Source organism: Ascaphus truei, chromosome 8 (assembly GCF_040206685.1).
Source record: "Ascaphus truei isolate aAscTru1 chromosome 8, aAscTru1.hap1, whole genome shotgun sequence".
Classification (NCBI taxonomy): domain Eukaryota; kingdom Metazoa; phylum Chordata; class Amphibia; order Anura; family Ascaphidae; genus Ascaphus; species Ascaphus truei.
In genome coordinates this window covers 8,863,064-8,879,976 of record NC_134490.1, presented here as the reverse complement: position 1 = coordinate 8,879,976, position 16,913 = coordinate 8,863,064, and the positions used below count along the sequence as shown (strand labels likewise).

The following is a 16,913-nucleotide window of genomic DNA, read 5'->3' as shown; positions in this document are numbered from 1 at the left end:
ACTGTGATCCTGTTATTCACTGCCCGCTCTTCCGTTTTGCTGTATGACATTTTGCCCTCACTGTCTCATTTCCCTTCCCTCTCGTGCTATGGTTGATCCGGTCTCGTACCCATCTTTGTTTATGTCCCTTTCAGTATTCAAGTGAGGTGCGCATGCGCTAGTCGTTCTCCGTGCCACGGTGGTTAGCGGGGACTTACCGGCTGCTTGCAGGAAGATCCCAGATGCAATCACCAGCATACCGGTGTCCGGATTCCAAGATGGCAACCCGCAACTAAATACATTATCCGACAGCCAGCGGAGGAACCTCACTTCGTTGCGCATGCGCACAGCCCGTCGCCATGCCTACCAGAGATGCCATAAACAATAAGCTGGGCTTCAATTACAGACACTCAGACCCGGGACTTCCCACATACTGAATACTTGACTTTCAAAAATGGCCGCCCGCCAGTGATCAGTGACCAATTGTTTAGCATGAGCTACACACATGTTTTTGTTTTTCTTGGTTATTTCTGGGTGTGGAGCACTAGAGATCAGGCATTCACTTGTTTTGTTGCACTGTATACACATCCCCTTGATAAAGAGCTCTCTGTGGGTTTGAAACGTTGGTCTTATGTAATATTTTTTTTACAATATAGCTTTATGAAAACCTACCTTCTGAGTGCTGTCTCTAATTGGTCTAATCTAATCTAATCTAATTGGTCATTCGTCTGGATGGTAACATATACATTATATATATATATATATATATATATATATATATATATATATATATATATCACACTGATGAGACCCATTAAGGTTGAAACAGTCTGTCTGTGGGAACGTTTACTGGTTATGCATCTTAACCTGTGCTCAAAAGCTGTGCAATACACCAAGCATAAGCTTACAGGGGACCATGTCATATGGTTTTGAAGCAAAAGGTTTCACTGTGTGCTCATTAGCACATAATTTCCCAGAATCCCTTGCTGCAGGGGAAGCACTGTTTGCTGCGTGATAATGGTGAAAGGCAGGGTTGCAGACGTGTCTAAAACATGCAAATGAGCACACAGCAACATTTCCATTTGCTATACAGTATATATATACAGTTAGGTCCGGAAATAATTGGACACTGACACAATTTTCATAACTTTGGCTCTGTACGCCACCACAATGGATTTGAAATGAAACAACCGAGATGCAATAGAAGTGCAGGCTTTCAGCTTTAATTCAAGGGGTTGAACAAAAATATCGTATGTAACGATTAGGAATTGCAACCATTTTCATACACAGTCCCCTTATTTCAGGGGCTCAAAAGTAATTGGACAAATTAACACAATCATAAATAAAATGTTCATTTTTAATACTTTGTCGAGAATCCTTTGCAGGCAATGACTGCTTGAAGTCTGGAACGCATGGACATCACCAAACGCTGGGTTTCCTCCTTTGTGGTGCGTTGCCAGGCCTTTACAGCAACTTTCTTCAGTGGTTGTTTGTTCGTACGTCTTTCTGCCTTAAGTTTTGTCTTCAGCAATTGAAATACATGCTCGATTGGGTTGAGATCAGGTGTTAGACTCGGCCATTGCAGAATATTCCTCTTCTTTGCCTTAAAAAACTCCTGGGTTGCTTTCGCAGTATTTTTTTGGTTATTGTCCATCTGTAAATTGAAGCGCAGTCCAATCAACTTTGCTGAATTTGGCTGATTTTGAGCAGACAATATATCACTATACACTTCAGAATTCATCCATCTGCTTCTGTCTTCTGTCACATCATCAATAAACACTAGTGACCCAGTGCCATTGTAAACCATGCATGCCCATGCCATCAAACTGCCTCCACCGTGTTTTACAGATGATATGGTATGCTTCGGATCATGAGCCGTTCCAAGCCTTCTCCATACTTTTTTCTTATCATCATTCTGGTACAGGTTGATCTTAGTTTCTTCTGTCCAAAGAATGCTGTTCCAGAACTGGGCTGGCTTTTTTAGATATTGTTTGGCAAAGTCTAATCTGGCCTTTCTATTCTTGAGGCTTATGAATGGTTTGCACCTTGTGATGAACCCTCTGTGTTTGCTCTTGTGAAGTCTTCTCTTTATGGTAGACTTGGATAATGATATGCCTACCTCCTGGAGAGTGTTCTTCACTTGGCTGGATGTTGTGAAGGGGTTTTTCTTTACCATGGAAAGGATCCTACGATCATCCACCACTGTTGTCTTCCATGACGTCCAGGCCTTTTTGTGTTGCAGAGCTCAACAGTGCGTTCTTGTTTTCTCAGAATGTAGCAAACTGTTGATTTGGCCACTCCTAATGTTCCTGCTATCTCTCTGATGGACTTTCTATTTTTTGCAGCCTAAGGATGCCCTGTTTCACTTGCATTGAGAGCTCCTTTGACCGCATGTTGTGGGTTCACAGCAACAGTTTCAAATGCGAATGCCACACCTGGAATACATCCAGACCTCTTACCTGATTAATTGATGATGAAATAACTAAGGAATAGCCCACACCTGTCCATGAAATAGCTTTTGAGTCAATTGTCCAATTACTTTTGGTCCCTTGAAAAAGAGGGGGCTACATATGAAAGAGATGTAATTCCTAAACCCTTCCTCCAATTTGGATGTGAATACCCTCAAATTAAAGCGGATAGATTGCACTTTAAGCCCATGTTCATTATTTAACTGTAACTTGAACTTATTTTTGTACACAGCCGAAATAACAAAACTTGTATCAGTGTCCAATTATTTCCGGACCTAACTATATATATATATATATATATATATATATATATATATATATATATATATATAAATATTCACGAGTTCACTGGTGGCGCTGCTTATTTATCATATATATATATATATATATATATATATATATATATATATATAAATATATATATGAGAAATAAGTAGCGCCACCAGTGAACTTGTGAATAATTAAAATAAATTATAATAAAAATGTGTATATATGCTCAAATATGTGATAAAGAAACTTATACTTGCATCCTATATATAGGATAGTGTATCATAAAATAATGTTATAATGTGAACAGTGTAAAACAAACTAAAATAAACTCTAATTACATGTAAAAAAAATGATAATATATATTAAAAAAAAATAGATATGTTAAATCCAAAAATACATGTGAAAAGAAAGTCCAAACCCTAAATTAAGTCCTGATGGATAGATTAAAACCAAAAGTACAAAGTCCAGGGGTCCAAGGCTGCTCTCAGATGGAAAAACCACTTCCAATGGGGATTGTATAGAAACAAAAAGAAAGCAGAGAGCGCATGCCCCATAGCGTAATATTGTACATGTAATAACAAATAGGGAAAAGGAGAGGGATTAAAAACACTCACAAAATTAGTATAAAAACACACAATTTGTGACAATATTCACCACCACGAGGCAAGCACCGTCCTGGATCACGTAGACAGTCCAAAGGAGTAACAGCCGTTACCAGGAACAGTTCATCTTCCATTAGTTGCCGCAGAAATGTTCCATATAACTGCTTTCAGTTAGCATACGAGCTGGCCTCAGTAAAACAACATTCGCGCTCTGGCCGTAAAGCGCGCCCGTGCGTAGTAACGTAGTGTCGTAATTTGCGTCCCTGACGTGTTTCGTCACAACTATGTAACTTTATCAAAGGGAACATCTTCTGATTTAATAGGCTGCAATGCTTCGCGTGTCTACCAGATGGCATAAATTCATGAATTGTAATGCAGTATATATATATATACTGTGCAGTATTGCAGCCAGTGGGAATAAAATGCTTCAATCCCTGCCTGGAAAATAATGCAATGCACTCGGGCAGAAAACAGTCACAAACCTCAATACACCCGAGTATACCCGAATTCGTGGGACTAGCCGAGCTCGAATAAAGTGTGTCGCCAGTATATATATATATATATATATATATATATATATATATATATATATATATATATATATATATATACATGTAGAGGTATCAGTACCATGTTAGCCGAGTTTCAATAATCAAAAAATAAATAGATGATACCGTTCTGTGGCTAACGAAATGCTTTTATTTGTGCGAGCTTTCGAGATACACTGATCTCTTCTTCCGGCGATGTTACAATGAATGAAGCAAGCAAAAGCTATACTATAAACAGTGTCTATTGGAATGTTATCTGTGCTGGTCCTTCCCCCGGTGTGGATGTGTTTTATGGCTGGTGGTGTGAAAAGGTTCCTGAAAGCAAGTGATGAAAGAGTGTGTATAGGGATGGAAAAACAAGGAATATTAGTATGTGTGAGAGACAGCTGTGTGTGCATACATATAGCACAGTATGTACAGACATGGCCTTTAGCGCTCATGGGAAGAGAGTTCACTTGTGTCAGTAATGACTTATAAAATTTCGATCTCTGTTTAGGCCACTGCTAAGTGTCCCGAACAGTTGCATAAATTTGTATTCATGCAATCGTCTCTCTTTCGGTGTTTTAAGATTACCTTTGAATATGGCAACCCTCAGATCGTTCATCTTATGGCCAGAGTCAGAGAAATGTTCACCAACAGGACTGTCTCTTGTCCCGCGTGTGATGCTGTGGCGATGCATCGCGGAACAAGAGACAGTCCTGTTGGCGAAAATTTCTCTGACTCTGGCCATAAGATGAACGATCTGAGGGTTGCCATACTCAAAGGTAATCTTAAAACACCGAAAGAGAGACGGTTGCATGAATACAAATTTAAGCAACTGTTCGGGACACTTAGCAGTGGCCTAAACAGAGATCGAAATTTTATGAGTCATTACTGACACAAGTGAACTCTCTTCCCATGAGCGCTAAAGGCCATGTCTGTACATACTGTGCTATATGTATGCACACACAGCTGTCTCTCACACATACTAATACTCCTTGTTTTTCCATCCCTATACACCAATAGGGACCACAAAGTATCCACACACACTTTTAGTTGTGCTACAAACTCTCACATTTCCACACCCACCCACACCATTTATATCCACTCCCACTCCACACACACCTTTTGTAAAGCACTGTATATACTGTGGGCTCTCCATTCATTTTTATTCACACTGATACACATACACACTCTTTCATCACTTGCTTTCAGGAACCTTTTCACACCTCCAGCCATAAAACACATCCACACCGGGGGAAGGACCAGCACAGATAACATTCCAATAGACACTGTTTATAGTATAGCTTTTGCTTGCTTCATTCATTGTAACATCGCCGGAAGAAGAGATCAGTGTATCTCGAAAGCTCGCACATATAAAAGCATTTCGTTAGCCACAGAACGGTATCATCTATTTATTTTTTGATTTTATATATATATATATATATATATATATATATATATATATAAAAGTGCCCAGTGTTGCTCGGGAATTTTAAGAATCCAACCTCAACCCTCCCTTCTTTCCACCTTCCCCCTTCTCTCTCCCCCTCCTGTCTCATTCCCCTCATCTGTCTCCCTACAATCATTTACCATCAATACCTTATGATATCCCCAATTCTATCCGCCTCTCCCCTGCTCCAGCATTCTTACTTTCTCTTCACGTGCCAACTGACTTCCTTTTTCTTTTTTGTCCGCTTTCTGTGTAAACTTTATAGCTATCTGACTCTACTTATCTGCCACCAGGCTGTGTGGATTATGATATCACGTGCCAGATACATAGCCAACAAGATACAACACCCAGTGGCAGAATTGCTTGAGAAATTATAAAAACTCATAGAATTAAAAATAGAATGCATCCAATTGTATCCAAACATAGACAAAACCTGCTTCTTGATCTCAGGAACCAGCATCCAAAATGTGGCTATGATATCTAAAAATGTGTACAAATGCATAGAGAACAGACAAACAATTTTCCAAAATATATAGTAGATGTGGTTACTTTAGAATTATTACTTACCTACATAATGAGAGGGCACCTCAGTGAGATAGTATTCTTCATTATAAATAAGATTATAATATGCTATTAAATTGAATTACATTTACTGATAAAATACCATTTAAAACACATATTCGGAAAGTGCATTCTATCATACTAAATATTTATGTTAAACACAGTAGAGACTCTACTGGTATATTCTTTACCACTTAAAAAATGAGATACTTTGCTGCAACCATATTGAAAAGGACTCATTAATTAGTGTAATGTTGTTACTTCAGTTAAAGTTCAAGCAGTTTAAGCACAGGACGACCAGCCGGAATTCCAGGTTTGGCACCTGCGGGAACGTTTTTATTTTGATAGAAATGTATACATCAGAAACCTCCATTTAGATCCCTCCATTCGTAAAATAACACACAGAATAATACAATGTTTAATGATTTTACTAAGAGCCATCACAAAGAAGAATCTGGAAAATGTCACAGAGAGAAGGACATTTGCAAACTCGCTCCACACTTGAAATTGTAAAACATTCATGGGGGAAAAAAAATAATCAAATTCCTGAATGAAATCATGAATAATTCAATGGGGTTTTTTTTTTTGTGCTTTGATTGCTTTGTGATTTTTTATCTAAGTGAGGGTTGGGTGATTGTGGAAACTGTCAAAGGAAATTACCTTATGAAATCATTCTGCGCAGGTGAATTTTAGGGGCTTTTTTTTAAGGATTTGTGAATTAATTGTTGATTACAAAAGACCAAAATCTGCCTGATGTGAATGAGTCACACATTTGTGCTCAGACAGAGCAGCGTTCTTTCATTTATAAAACTAGTCTTGCCGGCTCACGCCAGTTCTTTTTTCTCTTCTTGATTTATAACAGGTCAGTGGTAATCATCACCTCTCCGTTTTAGCACAGTAAGAAAGGCCTCGTGGGACTGGAAATAATAATAATAATAATAATAATACATAAGCAGAAACCTTATTAAAGAAAGACATGCAAGACATTGTGATGAACTGAACAATGGCAACACGTGATTAGCTGGATGGTGGCATCGATGATTTCAGGCAGGGGTGGCCAACTCCAGTCCTAAGGACCACCAACTGGCCAGGTTTTCAGGGTATCCCTGATTCAGCACAGGTGGCTCAATCAGTGGTTCAATCGAAGACAGAGCCACCTGTGCTGAAGCAGGGATATGCTTAAAACCTGGCCCTTGAGGACTAGAGTTGGCCACCACTCACTTAAGACAAAAAAAGTTTGCTTTGACACACAGAATTTTCCCAGCTTACTGGTTGAAACTGCACCAGATAGAAGTTCTGTTCACATTTGTCACTTACAGTACAGAATGATTCTTGGTTGGGAAGCCTACACCAATGTAAACGTAGCAGAGTTTTTTGCTAGAGTAAGTAAATGAAAAAAGATAGGTTACATTTGATACATCCATTTGTGCATTTAAAGGACAACAATTTAAGGTTAAGCCGTATTACCCTGGTAAAGCGCATAGCATGAACTATAACAGACGTCCGTGATCATGAAATGGACATGACATGCAAGTGATGGGTTATCGTGACATTGTGATATGCAGATGAGGTTATCATAACATTTCATATACTTAACTTTGGCATTACTCCTATCCCGACACTGAAATAAGGCGTTTGCAGTGTCTGGGTGGGTGCAATGCCCCAGTTAGGTATAATTTAAAGGGTTATAGCAATATTTTCCTCTCCTCTCTCTCTCTTTTCCACTTCAGCATCAGCTCTAGTGTTCAGAGCACATATAACATCACAGGTCTCCTTTTCTTGTGCACTCATAAAGAGGAGACCTTTGGAGGTTTTAAAAACTGCGCTACAACCTACATTTATTAACTTTGTTATTGGGGTGTTCACATTGTGTTATAAAATATTGGGGATGTGCAGGTTACAGCATTTAATAATGCTAGCACTACAAATAAGCGTAAACCCAGAGAAATGTGTTCATCAGCTCCAGCATTGCAATTTTTTCAAAACCCTATGGCAGATAATAAATTAACCCCTTTGATGGCTGAGGCTACCAATGCATTGATAAGGAGCGCCTTAAGGCACCAAAGGGGTTAGCATACCACATAAAAAACGTACAAATAAGACACAAAAACTGAATATCTATATGGGCAATGTTTAACCCGTTAGTAACCCAAGCGACTAAGTGGGCACTTGGTCTTCTAAGCAGTTAATGTAGTAATACCTTCAAAATTGGTAACATTCTGTATTTCTATCATTCATTGTAGGTTGTCCATGTCTAAATTAGCCTGACGTAGGTGTTATGAATTGGAGTTTAGTGAGTAGCATGTTAAAAGGTAATTAGCTGTTAATTATTCATTGGCATGTTAATTTGCGATACTGTAGATAAATGTAATGCTGTTGCATAAGCAATTAGATGGCGAATACACATGTCTATGCTAATTAGCGATCCTGGAGTTAAGTTTAGCCCACACTTATCGCTGCTATAAAATAAGTTATCTGCGTTATTTAGTAAATACAGCGGTAAAATAACTTATTTTTTACCATTAACGCAGGGAGCTCAATTTCAGTCCTCAAGCCGCCCTACAGGTCTGGTGTTCAGGATATCCCAGCTTCAGCACAGTGGCTCACCTGATTGAGCCAACTTTGCTGAAACAGCGACTGATTGAGCAACTTGTGCTGAAATAGGAACGGATTGAGCCACCTGTATTGTTGATGCTGGGATATCCTGAAAACCTTGCCAGTTGGTGGGGGGGGAGGGGGGGGGATTGAGGACTGGAGTTTTGCACCCCTGCATTAACGCACAGAGATATCCATATTGAACTTTAGTCAATTTGGATCTATATTTTCATCTAAGAAGACTTCTTATGTTGCATCAAAACTTACAAATGTACACATCAGTAAAGTGAAAAATCCGTGAACTATTAACGATCAACTTGACGCACTGTAGTGAAAAAAAAACATATTTTTAACCAAAAAACACTTGAAAAAGATTAAACAGTATTGCAGGTTTGCACCATCCCCCCAAAAATGACTGGCCATTTTCTGCAGTCAACTGAGCCTCCGATTGAGCCACCTGTGCAGAAGCTTGGCTTTCCTGAAAACCTGACCTGTTGGGGGTGGCTTTAGGACTGGAGTGGAGCACCCCCTGGACTAAGGCATAAAGAAGTTCACTTTGTTTGTATGAGGACCTGGGAAGGGGAATTTTCAGACACTATCTCATGGACAGAAGGGATAATGTATATTAATATAAGGACTCCAACCTCCATTCAAACACTTTTTAGAACCCTTGTTAACTATACGTTCATCCATGCAAAGATGAATATGGGGAATACATTATAATGAAACCCATAATCCTTCTGCAACTTTTCGTGGCAAAAGTCAATCATCAGCATTATATAGCCTTACTATGAGAAGGAAATGCAGTGTGTGCAAATATATATATTTTTTCAAGGGAAAGAACAAGGAAGAAAACTTCAATTTACACACCAAAAAAAGCCCACTCCATTTTTAGCAGCAAACGGATAAATTGCATTGTGGCACATTGTATACAAAGTACTTTACTTAATTACTGTAATTAGGTCTGGAATATAAACATAAATATATATATATATCTTATGTACATCATACTTACTATACAATTCAAGAGCCCTCTAAGATAGTGATTTATGTTTAATAATTCTGTATAAATATCAGAAGATTATATATATATATATATATATATATATATATATATATATATATATATACATCTTCTGATAATTAACCACACAAATTAAAACAATGAGAACCATTTGTATGCTCCTTGTGATTATAAATAATAATTTCTATAATTTTTTCTCCATCCAGAGGTAACTTCAGCTTTGTGATGTTTAATCTCACTTTTGCAATCAGATATATAGAAGAAGCCATGTAAAAGGTGAAAGAAACAATATGAATCCTATATTCAGTATGGGACAAAAGGTAAATACATTGATAAGAACTTTGGATGCCCTTAAATTCTAGTGGTGGAGTCGTACAGTAGATGAGCTCCGTTTTACTTCAAGTGTGACTTTAGGAAGTCAGTGCAGATTTATGTATGTTACTGTACGTAAATACCATAGTTAGTTATAGCTACACTACTGTATATTGAAATGGAAGTTTAGGCTGTTGGGTGTCACTATCTCCAAGAAGCGGCACTATCTTGAGCCTTATCACAAGCTGTTAAAGTATTAAATAGTCATTTTCCTCTTTAAATGCTTCTTCATTAACAGGTTTTAAACTGGAAATGGTAAAAAATGAAATTACATGAGGAAAGTTGTAGAGTTATTAATACTACAAAAATATATATTTTCTTATATAGCACTTATATAGCAGTTTATGCAGCTCTGTACATATAATTTTTCTGGAGCAATTAACTCTGCTATAAGTATCTTATTCTCCAATGTATGGCACCTGAGGCACAGGGCGATAGTGACTCGCTAAACTAAACTACTTCTTCAAGCCTTTATATCTCAAATATTTTTTTTTTTTTTAAATGACACATTTTAACAATGGATTCTCATTTGGGAGCATGCACCAACATATCCCAGCCAGGAAGGGTCTTGTCCATGGAAAATAACATAACTAAAGCCCAGGAATTCAGCCACAGAAATTAAACGTTCTGATAAACCAATGCTATAATCTCCCATCTGCAAAACTGTGGGATAAACCATGCAAATACTGCATCAGATTTATCCACGATGAGCAATCCCAATGCCTGTAGTGGTTTTTTTTTTACTTTGATAAATCTGGTGGTTTTGTCCCAGTTTTGCATCCTTTGACAGGTTAGTAAATAACCCCCTGTGTCTCAAAATACAGTGTTTTCTTATAAACAAACATTTAAATAACAAGGTGTTATAATAATATAACTATTGCTTAGTCACACAAAAAGGCTAACCCATGAAGCTTGTATCGGCGAGCACCTAGTTTGGGCAATGTTGATCAAAATAAACAAATATATCTAATAATTAGAAAATACCTAAACAGGAGGAAACCGTTTTTAGCTTCTGCAGGGAAAATTCTATATCAAGGAGGTATAATGAGGGGGAACAAAAAGTTGTGTCAGAAAAAAACTCCACTGATTTTAGTTACAGTTTTTCTGGTGCAGAATCAGATCACTGTTATCATAATATGCAATCCCTGCAGTGTTTTCTGCGACCTAGGAAACCTTTGATAATATTGGTAATGTGTTATTTTGAGTGCTTACAATCTAGTTTGCTACTGCTATGTATCCAATTTCTTTGTATACCGTAGGAAGGCTACTCCCTCTGTGTTTTCATCCATCTCTCAGTAAGTAGGTTCACTGGCTCTGTACTTCTTTAACCCAGGCTGTGCTGAAAAGCTGTGTAATACGGCAGACATAAACTTATAGGGGTCCATGTTAAAATGGATAAGAAGCAAAAAAAGTGACGCAGTGTGCTCATTTGCATGTCATTTCCCAGAATCCCTAGCTGCAGTGGAAACATTGTATGCTAAGAGATAACGGCTGCAGACCAGTCCGAGACATGCAAATGTGCTCACAAGGGATATTTTTATTTGCCATCCATGTTTTGAAACTGGAGACCACATGTAAACCCAATCATACTGCATATCTGTCATAACCAGACAGGCTGCCACACAAAACAATTAGTCTCCTGGAGATATAGCCTGGAATATGTCAATAACTTGTTACGACCTGTGAAAATAAATCTGTGACTAAGGGGCTGTAGTACTGAAGGGCGAAGCAGTTGATTTTGGGCTTGTTCTGTCTTCACTTGGGTCCAGTCTCAGCCAACTGTGATCATGTGATGTGAAACACTGTTGTAAACAATGCAATCATCAGTACTTTTGCAATCAAAGCTCAACTATCTTCTAGACCAGCAACTCTGGTCCTCAAGGGCCACCAACAGGTCAGGTTTTCAAGATATCCCTGCTTCAGTACAGGTAGCTCAGTCAAAGACTGAGCCACTGATTGAGCCACCTGTGCTGAAGCAGAGGATGATTGAGCCACCTGTGCGGAAGCAGGGATATCCTGAAAACCTGACCTGTTGGTGGCCCTTGAGGGCTGGAGTTTCCAACCCTTGTATGTTGCATTATATACGATGCTAAACAGCAATAATTAAAGTGAGTACATTGCTTGTTTGTACTAAAGGCCCATGCAGCGTCGGTAGGTAAGGATGATGATATTTGTCACCTTAGAGAAATTAAGGGAACATTTATATCTCTCACTTTTTTATTTAGGGAAATAGAGATCCTTCAAACACTCTTTAAACATGTTGTTCCCTGACAAATGTTTAGAAAGACACAGAGGTCACAAAAGAATTGATTCAGTCATTGTGTGAATTTTCTAGGGTACCCTATTTCATGTCTTCTGTACCCCCTTCCAATAATAACCTTTTAATTACCAGAGACTAGCAAATGCATGAAAGAGCATCTAATTGTAAGCCCGCAAGGAAGCTCAGACGTTCCTTCGGTATGGTACCAGTTTGGGTATTTGTTGTGTTAAAGGCCATTTATTGCATCCTTAACACACAGACATTTTTTTGGGTGAGTGTGTTTTTATGTAGAGAGAATTGTAAATGTTAACCCAATTGCTTCGCCTGTTGTCAGTTTGACATAACAATCAGACGTCTGCCATTATAAATTACATTCAGCTTTCTTTATCTCAAATAATGCAGTGCTTTCTCAATTAAGTTACTTTTCATTATATGGTTGGGTCAATATGAATTATGGAACATTCATTTCACAAAGGACTCACTTATCACATTCACAGCTGAGAATGCATGTTCAAAATAACTCTCAAAGCATCAATTTTCTGTGGAAGAAAAACACATTGACATCTTCATAATCTAGACAAATAGGCATTTGGTCATGAATTTAGTGCTTAGAGATTTAAGACATGTATCTCTTAGCAACAATGTACCAAGGCATTTCATTCCAATCTTGCCATGTTTCCCACTTTAAGTGACAATGATGATGGTGCCACAGAATGCAGGAGGTGCGTGATAATTGTATGTTTCAGTTTCATTATCTCTTACCACCATCTTTGACCATGTTTTGTATGTCAAGAAAAAAATACAATGTCTAATGTAGTGGAGAATGAATAATCTTGCATTATTTGTTTAACTAATGCGCTAGACATCATTTGTTTAATTAACACTAAGGCTGAGATTATACCAAGGGCTGCAGGGCGGCAGCGCTATTCTGTGACGTCACCCAGTGCTGCCGCCGTGCAGCATCTTGATTATACCAGGGAGGGAGATCAGAGGAGTCTTGGAGGCGTGGCAGAGGCGTGGCCGTGAGCGTTTCGCCCTCATTGGCTAAACTGCTCATGTGACACGGCCGTCGCTCGGAAAAAAACCAAAATTCTCAATCTCTTCCCCAGCCGTCCACCTTGCAGTACAGTGCGCCCTGACCATCGCTTGCGGTATAAGCAGTTTGATTGGATCTAAGGTAATTGTTTTGGCACCGCTACACACACCGCCACGACGTGTTTTTGGGTGTAATCATGGCCTAAGGACAGCATGTATACTGCATGTTGTAACCTGCTTGAAATGTTTACCTGGACAGTTTAATAGGCAAATTAAACAAAAAAATATATAGATTTTGTGTATAGAGGAAATAGTATCTGAGAGGGACTAATCTGCGACTGTGTCTTTGGTAAATTCAGATTTCTAGTGGCAAAATTAATTGGATACTATATGTCAGCTAAAAGGGGTATTTTAGCAATTAGACTTCTGTCAAAAATTTACAAGGAATCTGGTTCACCCCCATCACATCAACAGAGCCCAGCAAAGCAGAAAAAAAATCTGTGTTCTTGTTAAATGATTGCAGCATTTTATCCACAAAGGACCAGATTAACACCTGAAAATGCCGTTATTGTGGAGAGTTTTACCAAATTTGTATTTCATTCAAGATGTTATACATTTATTTTCTAGAGCCAAACACCATAATCTTTACCAGGAAAAAATATTAAAACTGTCTTAGATCTTCCAGTTTAGGTTATCACCAATCTTCTAACACTCTGGTCAAAGCCGCAGTCTATGATAATCCAATACTTTAGCCTACCGTACATCAGCGTGGAGTATCCATTCACTGTCAGCTCTAAGTATCTTATTTTGGGGTTAGAAAACATCATCAAAGTATCTCAAGATCGGATCTATGTTTGCAAATCTCCACAAAGAAGTCATATGTAAAAACTCAGTACTTTATACTGATTAATATAAATGTATATTTCTCATACATATGCTGCACTTCAGTTATTTAAAAAAAATATGGTTTTGAGTGTGAGCAGGACTTTTACAAGTGTAAAGGCTCAAAGATGAAGGAAGAGAAAATGTGAGATGGAGATACAGTGAGATTCAGAGGAGACGAGATGGACTGGTAACGTACTTGCTATCTTCAAAGTTAGCACTCCTCTCCAAAAAATACATTTCTTGAATATAAAACGGTCACACTCCTTCAATATGCTGTGAAGATGCTTTGCGATGTCAGGGCTTCTCTGAGCTGTATTCAAATAAATGAGGCTCAAACGCTTCCCTGAGATGGGAAGTGATTTCACAGCATATTTTCATAGTAGCCACAGTGCTAAGGCGTCAATCCGTAGTTATGTTTATTTTTAATGGGGGCTACTGTGCCTCAGCAAGAACCCGTTCCATAATTAGGATGGTTTCTATTCTAAAAAGGTGGCGGCAAATTCCTATACCAATACTAAGCACAAGCAGCATACTGTAAGTAACCGTGAACAGATAAGTAGCCATCATTACAGCTACCTGTCGTCAGTAAGCTTGGGCTGGACGCGGTAATCAAGGTGTTTTCATTGGAATAACATATCATGTATTTTCCCGACACTGCTAGTCCCATTATAAATAAAAAAATAAATAGCCTCAAACAGATTTTCTGCACCCGAATGCCTTGTTGGCTTTTACAAATTGGAATTGTTTTTTTTAGTTTTCTGATTAATAATATCATTTTATTTTGTTGAAATGTGCAAAGCTTCCATATTAATTTGCTTAGTTCTTGGGGGGTATTTGAACCAGAAGTCTTCTACCCAGTTTATAGTTGGCTCCAGATGTGTTGAACGGTGGGAAAAACCCGTCCTTAGAAAATCATACCGCGGTGGTGATAGATAGTAGATGATAGCACACATGTGAACGATGAGTGTAGGTAGTTAACAAACACAGGAAATAACACAACAGGAAAACTGCGCACACATCATCATTGTTATTGTTTCATTGGGATATTTGTGGTGTTTTTACTTTCATCATCAATAAAATCATATAACAAAATACAATTATGGTTTCCGAATGGTGATGCTTTTGGCCCTTTTGGTGGAAAGATCCAGTGGTTGATTAACCTCTCTACTGCTGGAGAAAACTGTAAAGCATTTTAAACCAATGCATTGCATGGACCCTCCAGCAGCCACATGGGTTAAAGAACAACATAGAATATATTTTAACACCCCAACGCTTTTAGTGTATGCTTTGTCTCTCCTGAAGCCTTTTCTTTCCCTTAAAAAAATATTTTGTTTAGAAAACACTATGATATGAGGGCGATAGACTATTTGGTTTCTTCTATGTAGATGCTCTTAAATTAATGCATATAAATAATTTGTTTATTCTCATCTCTTTTTCCATTTTTGTTTTGATAGGCGTCTGACAGAAAGGTCCATTTCAAAAATCACACGTGAAGTGCTGAGTCCCTTTGCATTTCATTTCTTAAGACAAATTGTGCCTCTTGTTCAGTTTTTGCTTTTGGGCTCAGGGGTAGGAACGCTGTGTTTTCGCTGGCACTGTCCTCGGTTTCTGCGTTCGCCATTTCCAAGTCCTCTGACCTCCTTCTCGCGTCGGTCAGAATTCGTATCTGCTCCTGCACAGTTTCAAGCAAAATTTTCACTTCTTGTTGTTCTGCTATAAGACAGCTGCTCGGTGGCACATTCACCTTGACAAGTTCACTGGGATAGGAGTTTTTACATCGTTTGATGCCTGCCACTTCAGAAACATTCTGCATTTGCATGCAGGCGTCATCCAGCTCCACAGAGGGGATGATGGGAACGGAGATGGCCCTAGAAGTTAAATAACCGATGGAGTCCTTTTGATCCATGTTATTGAAATAGGATTGTGTCTCTCTTGAATGCGGTTGCATATTTATTGAGTTATTCTGTGAATGATTTAAATCAGTCGATAAACACCTATAACAAAAATAAACAGGAGTCAGTTTCATCTCTTCGAAAGTTTAACATTAACAGAACAAAAAACTAAATCTCTCTGTAATATGTACGCAAGCTTTCTTGGCAAATAAAACAGATAACTTTAAACCATGGCATTTCCAGTTGGAAAAAATACTTTATTAAGAAATACCTTGGATATGCTTTATTAATATGCAGATGTATAAATTGGGACCTCATCTTATTTGGGATCCAACATAAATCTGACAGGAAACAAAAAAAAAACTGATCGATTTTAGAATATATATTTTACCCCCCTCATATTTACAACACGTATTTAAAGAATATGATCTATGGTTTCAACTGCAGCTGCAGCTGCATTCTTTAATGGTATGCTTCTGTATCATGTTCGGCTCTTAAAATGAATTGGGGATTTTTATCTTTTTGTTTTACGGTTTCTTGCATTTCTCACATTTAGCATACAAAGTCAGAAAGCATTTCTTGGAAATTATGGTATCTACAGTGTATGTGAAAGAAATATTTAATTTGACCAACATTTGCTTTAAATATAGGGTTTCCCTATTTTCTTCATGTACAACTTGTATATTCAAAAGTGGTTTACTAAATTGACTAATTAGTGTTATTCCATAAGACACCATTAGGTGCTTGAAGGCACCTTGTGGGCTATTCACTTGATTGGGCTGCTAGTTGTTCCCTGGCACCAGAAGGTGGCTTTTGAAATAGCACTGTTTAGTAAATATGGGCCTGTATGTCCTATAAAATTCAATGCAAAAATTATGGGTATTTGCTGCACCAAAAAAAACAATAAGTAGTGATATTTTTACCGGTGCTCCTTAGTCCTAGGGAAGACCTGCAATTCGTCCAATGTATCCAATATGTTGATGGACAAGG

The 16,913-nt window shown here is 38.1% G+C and overlaps 1 protein-coding gene across 3 annotated transcripts in view; it reads right to left on the bottom strand.

Annotated features, from left to right (window-relative positions):
* Window positions 1-11,968: 11,968 nt before the first annotated feature.
* The window catches only part of NRG3 (neuregulin 3), a 573,294-nt gene continuing 568,349 nt past the window's right edge, over window positions 11,969-16,913 (bottom strand). For 2 of the 3 annotated variants that reach the window (XM_075610455.1, XM_075610457.1), the window contains one exon: window positions 11,970-16,025. In XM_075610455.1, coding sequence (XP_075466570.1) covers window positions 15,515-16,025 — 511 coding nt within the window. In that variant the 3' untranslated portion in view covers window positions 11,970-15,514. Of the gene's footprint in view, window positions 16,026-16,913 lie in introns of all 3 variants that reach the window. The other variant, XM_075610456.1, reaches the window with a different exon arrangement.